Here is an 18,515-nt window from a genome sequence, read left to right on the forward strand (position 1 = left end):
CTTTGGTGTTCCAGAGTTTCACTCTGATACATACAGGAGTGCGATTTTCTTTTATCTTCAATGAATTTCTTCAGGTAGAGGATTCATATTTGTTTCTAATTCTGGAAAATTCTGTCTTTACATCTTCCATATTGTGTCACTCATTCTATTTTAACTTGCAGGAACTCCTATTAGGCAAATGTTGGACCTTCTGATTCTCTCCTCTCTTCTTTTCCACTGTTCTCATTTATACCTCTCTGTGCTGCAATCCTATTGACTTAGTATTTGCTTCTGCAGGTTTCAGGGCTCTAACCAGTCTGGGCCAGTCTTTGTGGTAATTTTTCAGCTTGTGGTCCTTGTACATGCCAGTCATAGAAATATGGACTACAAATACCTGTATGAGGCCCAGGCTTAGGGATTTCTCGTCAATGCCTTTTTACCTTTGAGTTTCCTTACTGCTGCCCCAAGATGGTTGGCAGGGACTCTCTACTCCCCTCCCAGGCTCCAGCTCTCTTCATCCAGGACACTTTACTCCAGCTATTGTGCATCTCACAGGGTCTGAGACCACTTCTTCTATCCTTTCCTGGGATGAAAAGCTTCAGTGCTCCTGCATTTTGTCCATAACCCTGGGAGCTGTGTTGTCACCAACTATCACCACTCTGGCTGCCCTTTCTTGTACCTCAATATTTTCTTTCCCTCCTTGTTTCCCTTGTTCCATGTCCCCCAAATTCAGCTACTTAACAAAAAAATACTTTCCTATTGTGGCCAACATTTGTCAGTTGGTCAGCTCAGTGTGCAATGTTTTCAGAAGTCTCCCTTGTTTACTCATTTAAAAAATAGCTATTTTTAGAGCAGGTTTAGGTTCACAGCAGAACTGCACAGAAAGTGGAGATTTCCTGTATACACACAGCCTCCCCCACTATCAATAACCCCCACCACAGTGGTGTATTTGTTACAACTGAGGAACCTCCACTGACACATCCTTATCACCCCAAGTCCATAGTTTTTACCTCAGGGTTCATGCTTGTCTTTCACATCCTATGGGTTTGGACAAACGTGTAATGACATGTATCCACCATTACAATATTCTACAGAATAGTTTTCTTGCCCTAGCAATCTTCTGTGTTCTGTTCATCCGTTCCTTTCCCCTAAACCCTGATCTTTTTACTGTCTCTAGTTTTGCCTTTTCCACAATGTCATGTAGTTGGACTCACACAGTATGTAGCTTTCTCAGATTGGCTTCTTTTACTTAGGAACATGCAATTAAGTTTCCTCTATGTCTTTTTATGGCTTCATAGCTCATTTCTTTGTAGCACTGAATAATATTCCATGGTCTGGATGTACCCCCGTTTATTTATGCATTCACCTACTGAAGGGCATCTTGGTTGCTTCCAAGTGTTGGCAATTATGGATAAAGCTGCTATAAACATCTGTATGCAGGTTTTTGTGTGGACATAAGTTTTCAACTCATTTGGGCACAATACCAAGGAGTATGTTGCTGTACTTTATTGGTAAGAGTATGTTTAGTTTTGTAAGAAATTGCCAAAGTGACTGTACCATTTTGCATTCCCACCATCAATGAATGAAGTTTCATTGCTCCACATCCTCGCCAGCATTTGGTGTCAGTGTTTTGGATTTTGGCCGTTCTAACAGGTGTGTACTGGTTATCTAATTTTAATTTGTAATTCTCTAATGGCTTATGATGTTGAGTATCTGTTCCTGTTTATTTGCCAACTGTATATTTTCTTTGGTGTGGGATGTCTGTTCAGGTCTTTGGCCCAATTTTTAATGAGTCTATTTTATTATTGTTGAGTCTTTGTATATTTTGGGTAAGAGTCCTTTATCAGATATATCTTTTGCAAATATTTTCTCCCAGTCTGTGGCTTATTTTCTCATCCTCTTGATTTTCCTCTTTTAAAAAAATAAAGAAAGTCCAGACTGGAAAAGTTACTAAGACACCCAGATAAAGCTGGCAATAGAGCCACAAAGAGAAAACAGGGTCTTCTCCAATAATCCCAAATCACTGAGAAATTTCAGGCACAAATTTTAACATTGCCAGTATAAAGAGGTAGTCATTTGTAAAACTACTTTCTTTTTCATACCATTAAAAAAATGGCCCTGTAGCACTATATAGAAATTAGGTTCTTTCTATAGACTGAGTTTGAAAAGCTCTGCATCATTTAAGAAGTTTAAGTTGGATAGTGCATATAAATGAAGCACTGTTATCATTTAAGGAGTTTCTAAATAAGTAGAATGGACTGTAGTGATGAAGCAAGCAGCCAGAGTGCTTTGGGAAGGTATTTTTAAAGGTTATAGATACACCATGAAGTACATGCAAAGAAGAGCAAGCATTAGAAAAAGAGGAGGGGGAGGGCCACCGTTGGGAGCTGGTCTCATGTAAGACTAATAGAAACTGTCTGATGGGAAAAGAGATTTAAAAAACAAGACAAACACACACATACACACAAGTGCCTACTCTGTTCCAGAAGTAAGGCTGTTAGTGTCTTTTCTAAGAAATCTTACTACCCAAGTCACAGTGAAATTACCTGGCTACTAATACTGGAGCTGCACCTTGCATGCCAAGTAACAAATTAATAATTCTAGTAACAAACTAATAATTGAAGTATTACAGCTCTGTAAAGGAAAAACCTGTATCAATGTATCAACAACACTATTTCAAACACAACTGCACATTTATACAAATTTGTTTTTATTTATTTACCACCTGGTGACCCGATCATTTCACAGTAAGACTGAAACAACCCAAGAAAACCAGGAATAAAAAGCCCAAGAAACTTTTGTATAATATTCAAGTATTTGCCTTTTCTGATTATATAAGAGAAAGTGAGTTATTAGGAAATACAACTTCCAAAGAGAAATTCAAAATGCTTCCAAAGAGAATCAGAAAAGTGATCTGTTAAGCCAGAGACCTATGCTCCAATTGGTTTGATTCAGTGGTTTTAAAATTCCAGGTCTTTGCCTCGCCCTACCGCCCGCATCCCAGGGAAACCAGAGTGCACATGAGGACCATCAACACCTAGAGCTCCTCAACCTCTGCTGGACACTGCGACAAACTGACACCTTGCCTGCTTTTCTTCTTCTGAGGAGTTTCCAGCTCAAGTTTCTCTTCTCACACACTGTCACATAAAATGGAATTTCTGCTTCGTCCCTTCCCTGCCACCAAGCCAAAATATAAATAAATAAATAAATATATAAATACATAAATAAATAAATAAAATTTTGAAAAGGTTAAATAAAACTGGTTTTTAAAACCCAGTTGAAGCGAGGTAAGACTGAAGTTACCCTGAAGGGACTGGAAGATTTTAAAACGGGGGGAAGTGAACACAAAAAACAGTGCTTCCCAAAACACTGCAACCCACAGGCATAGTGATAACTTTCTAAATTGAAATGCTGAAATGTGTGGACTTTGGCAGGAGTGTCATGTTTTCCAAAGCCAACTTCTGGAAATCTTAACCTGGATTCAGAAAAATTCCTAACAAGATGACCCAATAGCCAGGAAGAAGTTATTGAGCAAGGGAAATGAGAGATTCAATCACAAACATATCAACAGAAGAGAAGGACACACACCTGGGAGAAAGGTTCAAGAAAAACTCACATCCCATCATAAACCTTCCTTGCTGTTGAATTTCACGTATTCTGATTCTTGATTTTAAACCTGAAACTTACTACAGATCAGTAGTAATAAAGAGTAAGGGTGTCTGTGCATGAGGGAGGGGAGGAGGGAAATCAACATGGTCTACTGTAAAGTAATTGAAATAAACAGAAAAACTTTATCTGGCCTTTCTCAGGAGGCAAAGGGAGAAATAAATGCCCCTTTCAAAGTCAGCTCAAGTCACAGGTGTCAGAAACTCAATTCCTGGAGATTAGGTCAGTAAGGGCCTGACTATACCACCAGTTGGTTTTACTACGTCTTTCACACTTGCAGGCAATAGTAGTATCTTGAAAAATTTTTGCCTTACATGCCTTTTTATTACTTTTCCCAGTTGCTCAAATAAAGTAACTCTCTACTTTAAAAAATGTGCAGTGACTTCATTCATTATCACTTCTGACACCAGAAGGGAGAACTGCTTAGTAAGCAGAGCTTCTAGGTGTAATTTCAGCTTCTGTAGGTTTCTACATCGCCTGCTGGTTTTGCCAGCTCTTCAAGATTCCCCCAATTCACCCACTCCATCTACACAGCAGCAGTGTCACCCCCATTTGCTCTACAAAGGCAACAAGGCAATTTCCAGCTGATGTAATACTTAGAATGGAACTTGCTTCTTGGTGATACTATGTTTAATAGAAATAAAGGAAAAAAATATATCTTATTCTACTGGGTTGTTGCAAGGGAAACATGAACACAAAAGTCCCTTCAGTCTATGTTGATCCTGCATGAGTCACAGCCGAGTCCAGAAGTCTAATTTCTCTATTCAGTCCATATCCTGGTTGTCCAGTCACAGAAAGAACAGACTCTCGCACAGCTGGATGGCTGGTTCATGATGCAAGATTTGTCCTGACAGGAAAGCTAGCTTGTGGGCATACTTGCAAGGAGCTGGAACTCTGATGGTACCAGGCCAATTCCAGTACATGTGGCATAGTTTGAAAGTCAACCTGCGGGCCAAGAAGAAAAGATGAACCTTATGACCCTTCACCTTCAATTTGGGGAAGATTATGTACTTACGGGTGCATATTTTCCAGCAAACTAGGGGATTAAGGAATATGTGATGCAACTTTTATTTATTTATTTTTACATGATGCAACTTTTGGGAATCATTATTTTGAAGTGGAATTGTTTCTATTGCCACCACCATTTGTAAGCTAGGAGGACATGGGTAAATTCCCTCACTTTAGGTGCCCCCCCTATTTTTGTATCAAAATAAGGAAAACATATTCTTTTGTTTGTTCTTTTGTTTTGCCTCAAGAATAGCCAGCAGAAGGATAAATACCCCAGCAAAGTATTGATATAATCTGATCTTAAGGGCTTTGGGTCTCAAATCAGGTTGGATGTCAAAATCATCCAGAGCAGTCTTTTTTTTTTTTTCTTTTTTTTTCAAAGATTTTATTGGGGAAGGGGAACAGGACTTTATTGGGGAACAGTGTGTACTATTGACTTTTTTTCCAAGTCAAGTTGTTGTCCTTTCAATCTTAGTTGTGGAGGGTGCTGTTCAGCTTCAAGTTGTTGTCCTTTCAGTCTTAGTTGAGGAGGGCGCAGCTCAGCTCTAGGTCTAGTTGCCATTTTCTAGTTGCAGGGGGCACAGCCCACCATCCCTTGCGGGAGTCGAAACCGGCAACCTTGTGGTTGAGAGGACGCGCTCCAACCAACTGAGCCATCCGGGAGCTCAGTGGCAGCTCAGCTCAAGGTGCCCTGTTCAATCTTAGTTGCAGGGGGCGGAGCCCACCATCCCTTGCGGAACTCAAGGAGCTGAACCGGCAACCTTGTGGTTGAGAGCCCACTGGCCCATGTGGGAATCGAACCGGCAGCCTTTGGAGTTAGGAGCATGGAGCTCTAACCACCTGAGCCACCAGGCCGGCCCCAGAGCAGTTTTTTAAAATACAAATGCCTCAGAATGGTTGGGGGTAACTCCTGGACATCAGTATTGTTTTTAAAGCTCTTCGAGTAATTTTAATGTACAAGGATTACCAATCGCTTCTCAAAAAGATACCATTATCATAAAAGACATAAAGAAACTCAAGGAGTAAATATCCCTGGGGGTGGGCAGTGACTTCACCTTAGTTAACTGTCCAGAATTATTTCAAGTGAGAAAGAGTGAGTTACTGGTCAGCTCACCTCTGCATATGATCAGGGCTCAGGTTTGCAGTGTTGAGAACACACACATAATGGGTAGGAAGGCCACAACCCTGCCGTACATGATGGGCCAGAAGGTAGAAGTCCACCCTAATAAAGAAAAAGGACAAAATAATGATATGTTTGGATTTGGCCACACAAAGGTGGAAAAAATCTTGGAGATCATTGTAGCTCCTTCACCTAAGGAGCTACACCTTAGGTGAAGCTTCACCTTAGGTGAAGGAGTTACAATGATCTCCAAGATTTTTTCCACCTTTGGTTCAACACACACAGAGACCAAACCATGATTAGAACTCAGGTCTTCTGACTCTACAGGCTGTTCAAGAATGGTGATAGGAACTACCATTTTTGGGTGCAGAACGTTAAGCATGTATGAGCTCAGGGGGAAGAAGGTATGTTCAATATTTTATACTTAAGAAGTAAAAACTTTATTTTTTTTTCCTGATAGTTTTTTAAGCTTTATTTTTTAACAGTAAACTCTGAGGATTCCATTCCACATCTCCCCAACCTACCCAGTCCAATATCCAGGGAATGGATAACCTCTGCAACCTATTCTTGCTGAAATGTCATGTTTTGTCCACTTACCACTCACAGCTTGTTATTGTATGATCTACCACAGTCCCAGGGGAGGGAGTCACAAAATACTCAGTGGCGGCCAGGTACAGATTGATGCTGATTTTCTTCTGAACTACGAATACCACCATCTTGGGCTGATAATTCTCAAAAGCTTCAAAACACTTCTGTAGCTGAGGAATCTCATAGTTGGCAACTGTCTTTAGCTGGCCGTCAGACACTCCATCACGGTACACCACAATCTTCTCTGGGAGACAGTGGTTCACCTGAAATGACACCTACTGAGGTGAGCGTGGAGCCCTGGGACTAACGAGCACGGGCAGTGAGAGGCCTGCTCAGAACACCACTGGGCCCAAAGCCACCATGTCAGAAGAGCAAGGGGGAAAAAGCTTCTTGTCATTTTTACACTTCCTCAGGGTAGTGAAACAGGCCTGGTACAGCAAAGGTTTTATAAAATATGAAAGCAAAACAAACAAGTTATGAGTCATACGCATATGGGTCATATTCAGTGTGAACAAAGTCAGAAGGAATGGGAGGAAAATTATGGGCTAAATCAATCTTCTTCTACTTGGATTTAATACTAATTACTGTCTAGGCCAAGAACAAGGTGAGCTGTTAGAGAAATTCTAACACAGACCACACATCCCACTAATGGGCCATCCTCACAATTTTATGTACCAGCAACACCCAAAGTTGCAAACAAGTGAAAGGGTCCTTTACTAAATATTATCCTACAATCAGGTATAATGTGAAACATTTTTACTATAACTAAGTAATTAGCAAACAGTCATGGTAAACTGTCCACGGATCCAAAGCAAATTAAATGCTGGCTTAAATCAGTTTAAAGAATATTTTTTTCCCCATTTAGAGAATATAATTATGTTCTAGTCATGTTCAACTTCAACAGTTAGAGAATAAGATGTTCCATTTTAAACTAGAAGTTCTCTGAAAACTATTTTAGTTTAATTCACAGTTAAGTGACAGTTTGATTATAGTTGAGTGTAGCTCATTCTAGAGTTTTGTTCACAAAACCTAAATTATCACTGAATTAAATATGTACATACTATACATTCTCTATATGTTACGTACTTTATGTGAAAATTTAAGTTTCATTTCAAAGGACCCTTTCTTAAAATAATCACCTAGACATTTTGGCAGCTTAAGTTCATAATTTCAAATATTTTATAAATGTTCCATTCCTTTTTTTCTGAGAGAAACCTCAAATACTACATTTACAGACATGTAATTGATCTTCATATTCCAAGATTAGATTTCCTGCCCCAGTTGGTAGCACCTTTTCTGTTTCTGTGTTGCTTTTGGCTGTCTAACATCTATTCCACCTTTTTTGGTCAGAGCATCGAGTTTCTTCCAGCCTCCTGCAAGAGAGCCTGGTGAGACTATTAATTGAGGTACCTTCCCCTAATCTAGGCTTTCTCAACCTGACACGTGGGACTGGATAATTCTTTGCTAGGTCTAGTTCACCTGACACGTGGGACTGGATAATTCTTTGTTAGGTCTAGTTCATCTAGTCCATTCTTGTCACTACAGGATATTTAACAGCATTTGGGCCTCTACCCACTAGATGCCAGTAGCAATTTCCCCAAATTATAACCCAAAATGTCTTTAGACACTACCCACTGAGAAGACAAAACTGCCCCCAGATGAGGACCACTGCACTAACCAAAGAACAGGGAGATGACTCAAGCTACACCGACATTCCTCCCTTGCTCTGAATCTTGAGCAGAGAATGAAAATCACTTGGAGTTTGGTCCCTCTGATGTGGTACTTCTTCGTGTCCCTGCTTCTGGACCTCCAGGAGCTACCCTGGCTCCTGTGCATTCCCAGCTTAACGCTCAACCTTTTCATCACTCCTGAGACTTTCCATGATCCTATCAATCAACTCCCCTTTCACTAACGTTAGCACAGGCCTGTGATTCCCCAAAGACCCCTAACTGATATGCTGTGTCAAAAAGGTAAGCACCACCACAGCACTGAGACACGGAAGAAATCCTCATTTCACAGACGGGGAGACAGAGGAAGCACTCTGGATCTAGGACCAGGCAACCTAGGACTAAGTCCAACTCTGCAGCTCTTCAGTTATAATCATGAAGACTCAATTTCCTCAGTTGAAAAATGGAGACAAAGGACCCCCTTATACCTCCTTCTCAGGGTTGTTAAGAGGGATAAAGTAAATATACCAGGTGTGCCAAAAAAACATATACACATGACTTGTATTCATCTTTTATTATCGGTATATAGTATCAGAATTTTAATACAGTTTTTTCCTTTCTTAAAATGTGTATACATTTTTTTGGCACGGTGTGTGTGTGTGTGTCTACATATACATATAATTTAAAGTGGTACACTAAATTGAGACTGAGCTACATTAACAGAAGGGACATAAGATCAATGGAATGAAAAATGGAATCCAATTCATTGGAAGTATTCACTGACATCACCTCTTCATTTAAAATTTGCTAACGAACCACTGAACATGAGGACTATACTCTATACTATGTAAGCTTCCAGGAGAAGTGAAAGATGTGATTCCTGTTATCAAGGAGCTTAAACATCTAGTAACAGTCAACAATGGTAACTTTTTTAGGTTCTCTCATCCATTTTCATCACTTCATAAATGATAAAACCATGCTCTAAGGAGGGGTCAGGACATGTGACAAATCACAATACTGATACATAAATGTTAAATGTACTGTGTGTTATTAAAGTACTTCTGTACACGAAACAACAAATTAATGAGTGCCTTGAAAGCAGGGTTGTGCTTGTCTGGCTTGGTATCCCTAGTACTGGGTACAATGCAAGGGTCAAGTAGAAAATAAATATCTGCTAAAAGCCTGAGATTTTTTTTTTTTTAATGTGTGGCTTCATTCATTGACAGAACACACATTTAATGTCGAGTAGATATAAGCCACTGTGCCTGTCTCAAAAATTTAGAAAATTATTTCAATACCATCCAAATATTCACGGAACTCAAATTAGAACTGGGAGACAGAGACATAAAGCAAATGCTCTCAATACATTATAAATAACATAATTAAGGTATCAGTAAAATGCTCGGAGAACAGAGAAGTGTATGACGTTTGTTCTCTGGAGGGAGAAGTGAACATTACACCTCAGGAAAAGGCGTGATGAAAGAATCAGCAGACAGTTCAGTCAGCATAGAAGGATAGAAGGACCCAGGTAGAGCAGAGGCAAACACCTAGACTGTGGCCGGACAAGGCTGAAGTAAATGACTGAAGACCAACCTCTGTGATCAGGCCCATGTTTAGAAGATTCCTCCGGCAACAATCTACAAAACAGACTGAAGATGATTACAAATGAATATTAGGAGATCACTTCCAGTTCAGGATGTCAAAAGACATAGAGAAGTTTCATTCCCATGTTAACACCAGAAAAATCAAAATAATGTAAAAACCACACATATATATGGGACTATTAAAGACCAGTAGCTACAGCAAGCCTTGACAAACTGATCTCCAAAAAGGAGAAGGCTTCACAGCTGAGCGGTGAATTTCTGAAGCTTCCAAGGGACAAATGCCAGGAGTGAGTGTGGGCAGCAGGAAGAGGAGGTCTGAGGTCTGAGAAAGTTTATCAGGTCAACAAGAGGCCAGATAGACGGGACTCTAGGGAAATGGCCCAGTAGGAAGCACCAGGAATCTGTCTCCCCACCTAGATAACAAGTGCACTGGCAGAATCTGTCTGATGCAACTATTTTGGAACTCGGGAGTCTGTTGAGGGCTTGCAACATCCAAGGGAAGACTTGGACAGCTAATATTAATATTAATACCAGCTCTTAGCACAATAGCAGTTCCCTACCCCCCACCCTCAGCCACATTTCAGGACCCTGTCCTACAAATATTAGGATCTGTGCTCTGACTGCCAGTTGCTGCTTCTGATTATGGAAGTGCAGAGTCTGGGGGACATTGGTGTTGCACTTCCCCCCCCAACTGAAGTGACTTCCAGTAGCTCTAACAGGCTGATGAGATTCCTCCATGCCCCCGTTCATTTTTTCCCGTTTCCTCTTGGGAGTCAGACATTAAAGACAAGAACATTTAAAAAACAACTGCATATGTGAGGGGAAATTAGAAAGTAACCACTCATGCCCAGGGAAAGACCTGAGAAGACCTTAAATTTATACTGCAGGCTGAGCCCCAGCACAGATATAGCCTACAACAATCAAAAAACAAAAACAATAACAAAAAACCAGCAAACCCTGGGGAAGGAGAAGAATCTGATTTCCAGAGTTAGCACATTATTGGATTAAAATGTCATTTTCACCAAAAAGTCATAAGGCATACAAAAAAGAAAAAAAAAAACACAGAAAAATATAGCTCATTCAGAGGAAAAATTAAATCAACAGAAACTGTCGCTGAAAAAGATCTGATGGCAGACACATACTAGCCAAAGACTTTAAAACAACCATCTTAAAGATGCACAAAGAACTAAAAGAAGATATAGAGAAAGTAAATAATGTGTGAAACAATGGAACTATCAATGAAGAGAAAACCTGAAAAATAACCAAAAAGAAATTTGGGAGCTGAAAAGCACAGTAACTGAAATAAAAAATTCACTAGCCAAAGTCAAAGGTAGATTTAAGTGGACAGAAGAAAGAACCAGTTAACGTGAAGAGAGGACAATGGAAATTACCAAGTCTGAGGAAGAGAGAAAAAAGATTTGGAGGAAAAAAAAAAAGAGCCTAAGAGACCTGTAGGACAACAGTCAGCGAACCAACATACACATCGTGGGAGTCCCAGAAGGAGAAGAAAGAAAGACGTAGGGAGAATATTTGAATAATGGCTGAAAACTTTCTAAATTTGATGAAAGACAGTAATATAAACATTCAAGAAGCTCAATGAACTCTAAGTAAGATGAATTTAAAGAGACGCACACCAAGATACATTATAATCAAATTTTCAAAAGCTGAAGACAAAGAATCGTGAAAGCAGCAAGATAAAAGCAAATCATCACATACAAGGGATCTATCCTCAATAAGATTATCAGCAGACTGTTCATCAGAAACTTTGGGGGCCAGAATGTAATGTGCTGATACAAAGTGCTAAAGGAAAAAAATCCATCCAAAACTCATCTGGCAAAGCATTCCTTCAAAAGTCAAGAAGAAATTAAGACCTTCCCAGATAAACAAAAGCTGAGTGAGTTTGTTACCAATGGACATGCCCTCAAGGATGAAATGAAAGAATGCTACACTGTAACATGAAGCTGTATAGAGAAATAAAGATCTCAATCAGGCAAAAAACGCAGACAATTATAAAATCAGTATTACTCTAACAATGGTTTGTTTACTATATTTTTTGTTTTCTACATGATTTAAGAGATTGCATATTTAAAGAAAAAATTTAGTCTAAAACCTAGTATTATTGTAACTTTGGTTTATAACAATAAATCTTGTTTTTTCACATAATCTAAGAGACAAATGCATTTAAAACAATGATTAGTTTATGTTTTGGGGCACATGATGTATAAAGATGTAATTTTGTGACCTAACAGCTGAAGGGGGTAGGGAAAGACTTATAAAGGAGGACAGTTTTTGTATGTTACTGAAGTTAAGCTGCTATAAAGTCAAATTAGAGTATTTTAACTTTAGGACGTTAAATGTAATCCCCATAGTAACCATAAAGAAAATAGCTATTGAACATACACAAAAGGAAATGAAAAAGAAATTTGAAAGTTTCACTACAAAAAATCAACTGAGCATAAAAGAAGACAGTAATACAGTAAATGAGGAACAGAAAAAAAAATCCATAGGGCATATAGAAAACAAATAGCAAAATGACAGAAGTCCCTCTTTATCAGCAATTACTACAAATGTAAATGGACTAAACAGTCTAATAAAAAGACAGAGATTGGCAGAATGGATAAAAACATATGATCCAACTATATGCTGTCTACAAGAGACTCACTTAAATCCAAAGACACAAATAGATTGAATATGCAAGAATGGAAAAAGATATTCCATTAAATAGTAATAAAAAGAGAGCAGGGATGGCTATGTTAGTATCAGATAAAATAGACTCTAAATCAAAAATGGTCATAAGAGACAGATACATTATACATTAATAAAAGGTTCAATACTGCAAGATGTAATAATTACACAGCTAATGACAGACCATCAAAATAAAAATATATGAAGCAAAAACTCACAGAATTGAAGGGAGACTCATTAGGGAAATGCAAATCAAAACTACAGTGAGATACCACCTCACACCTATTAGGATAGCTAAAATAAAAAACCCAAACAAAAAACCCAACCCAGAAAACAAGTGTTGACAAAGATGTGGGGAAATTGGGATCCTTGTACACGGTGAGAATGTAAAATGGTACAACTACTCTAGAAAGCAGTTCCTCAAAAAATTAAAAATAGATTTAACAAGAGGATCAAGCAATTCCAGTTGTGGATATCCACCCTAAAAAACTGAAAGCAGAATCTCAAAAAGATATTGGTACACCCATGTTCATAGCAGCATTATTCACAACAGCTAAAATGTGGAAAGCAACCCAAGTATCCATCAACAGATGAACAGATACAGAAAATGTGATATATACATACCATGGAATATTATTCAGCCTTAGGAGGAAATTCCACAACTTACTACAACATGGATGAACTTCGAGGATATTATGCTAAGTGAAATAAGCCAGTCACAAAAAGACAAACACTGTATGATTCCACTTATATAAGATACCGAGAGCAGTCAAAATCAGAAAGACAAACTAGAATGTGGCCCAGGGGAGGGGAGAATGGGGAGTCATTGTTTAATGGGGATAGAGTTTCAATTTTGCAAGATGAAAATAATTATGGAGATGGATAGTGGTGATGATGCACATTATAAATGTACTTAATACCACTGAACTGTATACTTAAAAATGGTTAAGATGGTAAAATTTACGTTGTATATATTTAAAAAAAAGAAAAGACCAGGCAAGCCATCAGCAATTGTGGATGCAGGAAGGGCAGGCTGAAGTCTGGAACATCCCCCAAAACAATAATTACTTGTTCAAGTTAACTCGCCACCCCAATCTCTTCCCAATTCTGCTAGGAGGGAAGTGAAAGTGGAACTAAAAAGCAGCAAGAGCCTCTACTCTTACACATCCTACAGCTGCCTGCTACTTCTGATGCCAAAGGCAAGACCTGGATCCACTCCCTTCCTGCTCTAGGGTCAAACACTAATCATGACAAGTTTAGCCCTATGGAGTCATTATTCACAGCCGCAGCCAGAGCAACACTGGCACCAACAGGGGCTGAATTAACCAGAACTGAGTTCAATCATCTTAAAGCCCAAGCCAAATAACAGATGAACTTTCAACATCTGGTGATTACTCATCATGAGGGATAAAGCTAAGTCAAAAATATAGTTTGGTTTTGATTTTCACACTTGAGTGGAAGGAAACACCAGTACTCAGACTCACATGTTAGGTTTTAGTGGCTCATGAGACATCCAAGTGGGGAGGCCAAGCAGGCAGCTGGAGATGTGGGCTAGGAGCTGAGATGAATGCTATGGACTAGAGCGGTGGTTCCCCATATGTGCGCTGGGGTCCCATCCTTCCCCCCCAGGGGTCTCTGAGACACACAAGGTCAAAACTACTTTTATAATACTACTGCATTATTTGCCATGTTCACTCTCATTCTCTCACAAATGTACAGTAAAATTTTCCAGAGTGTAAATGTGTGACATTGCCACAGACTAAATGTAGAGTATTTACTTGTTTTGCTAACCCAAACATTAAAGCCAGCTACAAAAATGTAAAACAATGGCACTCTTTGCACTGAACATTTTGGAAGTAGTCATGTTTAATTAAAAATGTTATTTATGTTATTAACATGTACTGAGTTTATTTTTCTTACTTTTTTATTGAGGTGTCATTGACATTAGTTTCAGGTGTACAACATAATCATTCAATATTTGTGTATGTTGTGAAATGACCACCACAATGTGTCACCACACAGTTACAATTTTTTTGTGATGAAAACTTTTAAGATCTACTCTTAGCAACTTTCAAATATGCAATGCAGTATTAACCATAGTTGCCATACTGCACATTACATCCTTATGACTTATTTTATAATTGAAGTTTGTTCCTTTTGAACCCCTTCACCCATGTCTGCATTGCTGGCCTCTGGAAACCAACCACCAATCTGTTCTCTGTATCTATGAGCTTGGTTTTTTGTTTTGTTTATTTTATTGGGGAAGGGGAACAGGACTTTATTGGGGAACAGTGTGTACTTCCAGGCCTTTTTTCCAAGTCAAGTTGTTGTCCTTTCAGTCTTAGTTGTGGAGGGTGCCGTTCAGCTTCAAGTTGTCCTTTCAGTCTTAGTTGTGGAGGGCGCAGCTCAGCTCCAGGTCCAGTTGCCATTTTCTAGTTGCAGAGGGCACAGGCCACCATCCCTTGCGGGAGTCGAACTGGCAACCTTGTGGTTGAGAGCTCACGCTCCAACCAACTGTGCCATTCGGGAGGCACCTCAGCTCAAGGTGCTGTGTTCAATTTTAGTTGCAGGGGGCACTGCCTACCATCCCTTGTGGGACTGGAGGAGTTGAACCAGCAACCTTGTAGTTGAGAGCCCACTGGCCCATGTGGGAATCAAACCGGCAGCCTTCAGAATCAGGAGCGCTATAACCACCTGAGCCACCGGGCTGGCCCAGATTTTCATTTTTTAGATTCCACATATATAAGTAAGATCACACAGTATGTTTTTGTCTGACTAATTTCACTTATATAATGCCCTCAAGGTCCATCCATGTTATTGCAAATGGCAAGATCTCATTCTTTTTTATGCCTGAGTTAACATTCCTGTGTGTGTGTGTGTGTGTGTGTGTGTGTGTGTGTGTGTGTGTGTGTGTGTGCATATGCATATACATATAGCGTGTTTCCCTGAAAATAAGACGTAGCCGGATAATCAGCTCTAATGTGTCTTTTGGAGCAAACATTAATATAAGACTGGGTTATATTATAGTAAAATAAGACCAGGTCTTATATTAATGTTTGCTCCAAAAGACACATTAGAGCTGATTGTCCAGCTAGGTCTTATTTTCAGGGAAACACAGTATACACAGAGGGTGTATACGTATTTTAAGAAAGGAAAAAACTGTATTAAACTGGTAATACTCAATATATATCAATATATACTGATAATAAAAGATGAATACAAGTCATGTGTATACATTTTTTTTTTGGCACCCCTGGTATATACACACACACACCTACCACATTTTCTTTATTCATTTATCCATCAATGGACACATAGGTCATTTCCATATCTTGGTTACTGTAAATAATGCTGCAATGGACAGGGAGTTACATGTATCTTTTCAAGTTAGTATTTTCATTTTCTTTGGATAAATACCCAGAAGTGGAAGTGCTCAATCACTTGGGAGTTCTATTTTTTATTTCTTGAGGAAACTTCATACTGTTTTCCATAGTGGCTGCATCAATTTATGCTTCCACCAACAAGTGCACAAGGGTTCCCTTTTCTCAACATCTTCACCAACACTTATTTCCTGTCTTATTGTTACTTGTAAGTACATTTAAAAACCATTAAAATTTTAACTTCTGATATATTATTGATATATACCATATAAACAAAAACTCAAATAATATTAAACAATGCAAAGTGTTCCTTAGACCAAAAATTATGAGAACTGCTGGACTTGATATAAATCTAAACACAGGTATTTTAAAAAACCATAGATTAGATAAGCTTCAGCTGCCTACAAGGTTTCAGGTGGTGGACCAGGAAGTCTGAGAAACCCTGCAACTGAGGACGACTGGAAAAGCCAGCAAAATATAAAAGCATCTAGCTGAAAGCTTTAGATTTGGGCGGCATCAGGGGAATAGGGGGCCCAGGAAAATACTCGGAAGCCAGGCTTTTGAATCTCTTTTTCCCCGGCAGCATTTTTAGATTTTGCTGATTCCACAAAGGTACCTAAAAGACTAGGAGGGGCTCAGGGATGCTTTTATTTTTTTTTGGGGGGGGGGATATAATTTGCTAAACCATTAAAGTTACCATGTTGGGGCTTAAAATTCAAAGGTTTTCTCCATTTATAGAATTTTGCAACTATCACTACCATCTAATTTTAGCACACATCACCCCAAAAGGCAATCTCATACCCATTAACAGTCACTTCCTATTGCCTCCACCTCAAACTCCTAGAACATATTAATGTTATTTTCTCCTTCTTTGGATTGGCTATTCTGGACAAACAATCACATGTGGTCTTTTGTGACTAAATAATTTCACTTAATATTTTCACAGTTCATCCATATTGTATCATGCATTCCTTTGTGTTGTCAAATAATATTCCACTGCAGGCTATACCACATTTTGTTTGTCCAGTTATCAGTGCACCAATATTTGGATTTTTCTATTTTGGGCAATTCTAAATAATACTGGTATGAACATCTGTACAAAAGTTTTTGTGCGGACACGTTTTCAATTCTTTTGGGTGTAGACCTAGGAGTAGAATGGATGAGTCAGATGTTAATTCCATGTTTAACATCCTGAGGAACTGCCAGACTGTTTTCCAATCCATCAGCAATGTATAAGGGTTCCAATTTCTCCACATCCTTGATAACACTTTCATTATGTCCTTTTTTAAAAAAAAAAGAAAAGATTTTTTTTATTAGGGAAGGGGAACAGTGTGTATTTCCAGGACTTTATTGGTGTTTTTCCCAGGACCCATCAGCTCCAAGTCATTATCCTTCAATCTAGTTGTGGAGGGCACAACTCTGCTCCAAATCCAGTCACCGTTTTCAATCTTAGTTGCAGGGTGCGCAGTCCACCATCCCATGTGGGAGTTGAACCGGCAACCTTGTTGTTAAGAAAACACTCTCTAACCAACTGAGCCATCCGGCCACCTCTATTATCTTTTTAATTTTAGCCATCTTAGTGTGTGTGAAGTGGTATCTTATTGTGTGTATGGTTTTAAATTAGAGACTTTATGTTTTAGATCAGTTTTAAGCTTACAAAAAACTTGAGACAGTACAGAGTTCCCACCAACCTACACACATACAGTTTCCCCTATTGTTACCATAATACATTGGTGTTACATTATTCAAGTTGAACAAATACGGACACATTATTAACTCAAGTCCATAGTTTATATTAGGGTTCACTCTTTGTGTTGTGCATTCTATGAGCTTTGACAAATGCATAATGACAGGTATCTACCATTACAGTATCATACACAATAGATTTACAGCCTTAAAAATCCTCTGCTCCATCTATGAGTATTTATCCTTCTCTTCCTCACCCTCCCCAAACCCTGGCAACCACTGATGTTTCCACTGTGTATAGTTTTGCCTTTTCCATAATGTCATATAGTTGGAATCATAGTATATAGCTGTTTCAGATTGGCTTCTTCTACTTATTAACTTGCATTTAAGGTTCCTCCATGTCTTTTCATGACTTGATAGCTCATTGCTTTTTAGCACTGAATAAAATTCTCTATTGTCTGGATGTACCAGTTGATTTTTCCCTTCACCTACTGAAGGACGTCTTGGTTGTCCCTAGGTTTTGGCAGCTATGGATAAAGCCACTATATACATCTTTGTGCATGTTTTTGTATGGACATGTTTTTAACTCCTTTGGGTAAATATTAAGGAGTGCAACTGCTGGATCTTATGGTAAGAGTATGTTTAGTTTTGTAAGAAACTGCGAAACTGTTTCCAAAGTGGCTGTACTATTTTGCATTCCCACAAGCAATGAGTGTGAGTTCCTGCTGTTCCACATCCTCACCAACATTTGGTGTTGTCAGTGTTTTGGATTTTGGCCATTGTAACAGGTATGTAGTGGTTATCTCATTATTGTTTTAATTTGAAACGCCCTAATGTTATATTTGGTACCTTTTCATATGCTTATTTGTGATCTGTATATTTTCTTTAGGGAGATGTCTGTTCAAGTCTTTTCTCCACCTTTTAATCAGATTGCTCGTTTTCTTAAGTTTTAAGAGTTCTTTGTATATTTTGGATGACAGTCCTTTATCAGTTATGTTTTGTAAATATTTTCTCCCACTCTGTAATTTCTTTTCATTCTTAGTGTCTTTCACAGAGCAGAACTGTTTAATTAAATCCAGCTTACCAATTCTTTCACAGATCATGCTTTTTTGTATCTAAAGTCATCAACAAA

General features: G+C 38.8%; 1 protein-coding gene across 2 annotated transcripts in view; it reads right to left on the reverse strand.

Moving 5' to 3' along the window:
- Positions 1-2,774: 2,774 nt before the first annotated feature.
- Positions 2,775-18,515, reverse strand: part of PIWIL2 (piwi like RNA-mediated gene silencing 2) — a 68,908-nt gene continuing 53,167 nt past the window's right edge. The window contains exons 20-22 of one of the 2 annotated variants that reach the window (XM_019714439.2): positions 6,371-6,624; positions 5,768-5,875; positions 2,775-4,590 (exon numbers count right to left, since the gene is read on the reverse strand). In XM_019714439.2, the coding sequence (XP_019569998.2) occupies positions 4,434-4,590; positions 5,768-5,875; positions 6,371-6,624 (519 nt within the window). In that variant the 3' untranslated portion in view covers positions 2,775-4,433. The remainder of the gene's footprint in view (positions 4,591-5,767; positions 5,876-6,370; positions 6,625-18,515) is intronic. The other variant, XM_074338244.1, reaches the window with a different exon arrangement.

The sequence above is a fragment of the Rhinolophus sinicus genome, linkage group LG07 (genome assembly GCF_036562045.2).
Source record: "Rhinolophus sinicus isolate RSC01 linkage group LG07, ASM3656204v1, whole genome shotgun sequence".
Taxonomy (NCBI): domain Eukaryota; kingdom Metazoa; phylum Chordata; class Mammalia; order Chiroptera; family Rhinolophidae; genus Rhinolophus; species Rhinolophus sinicus.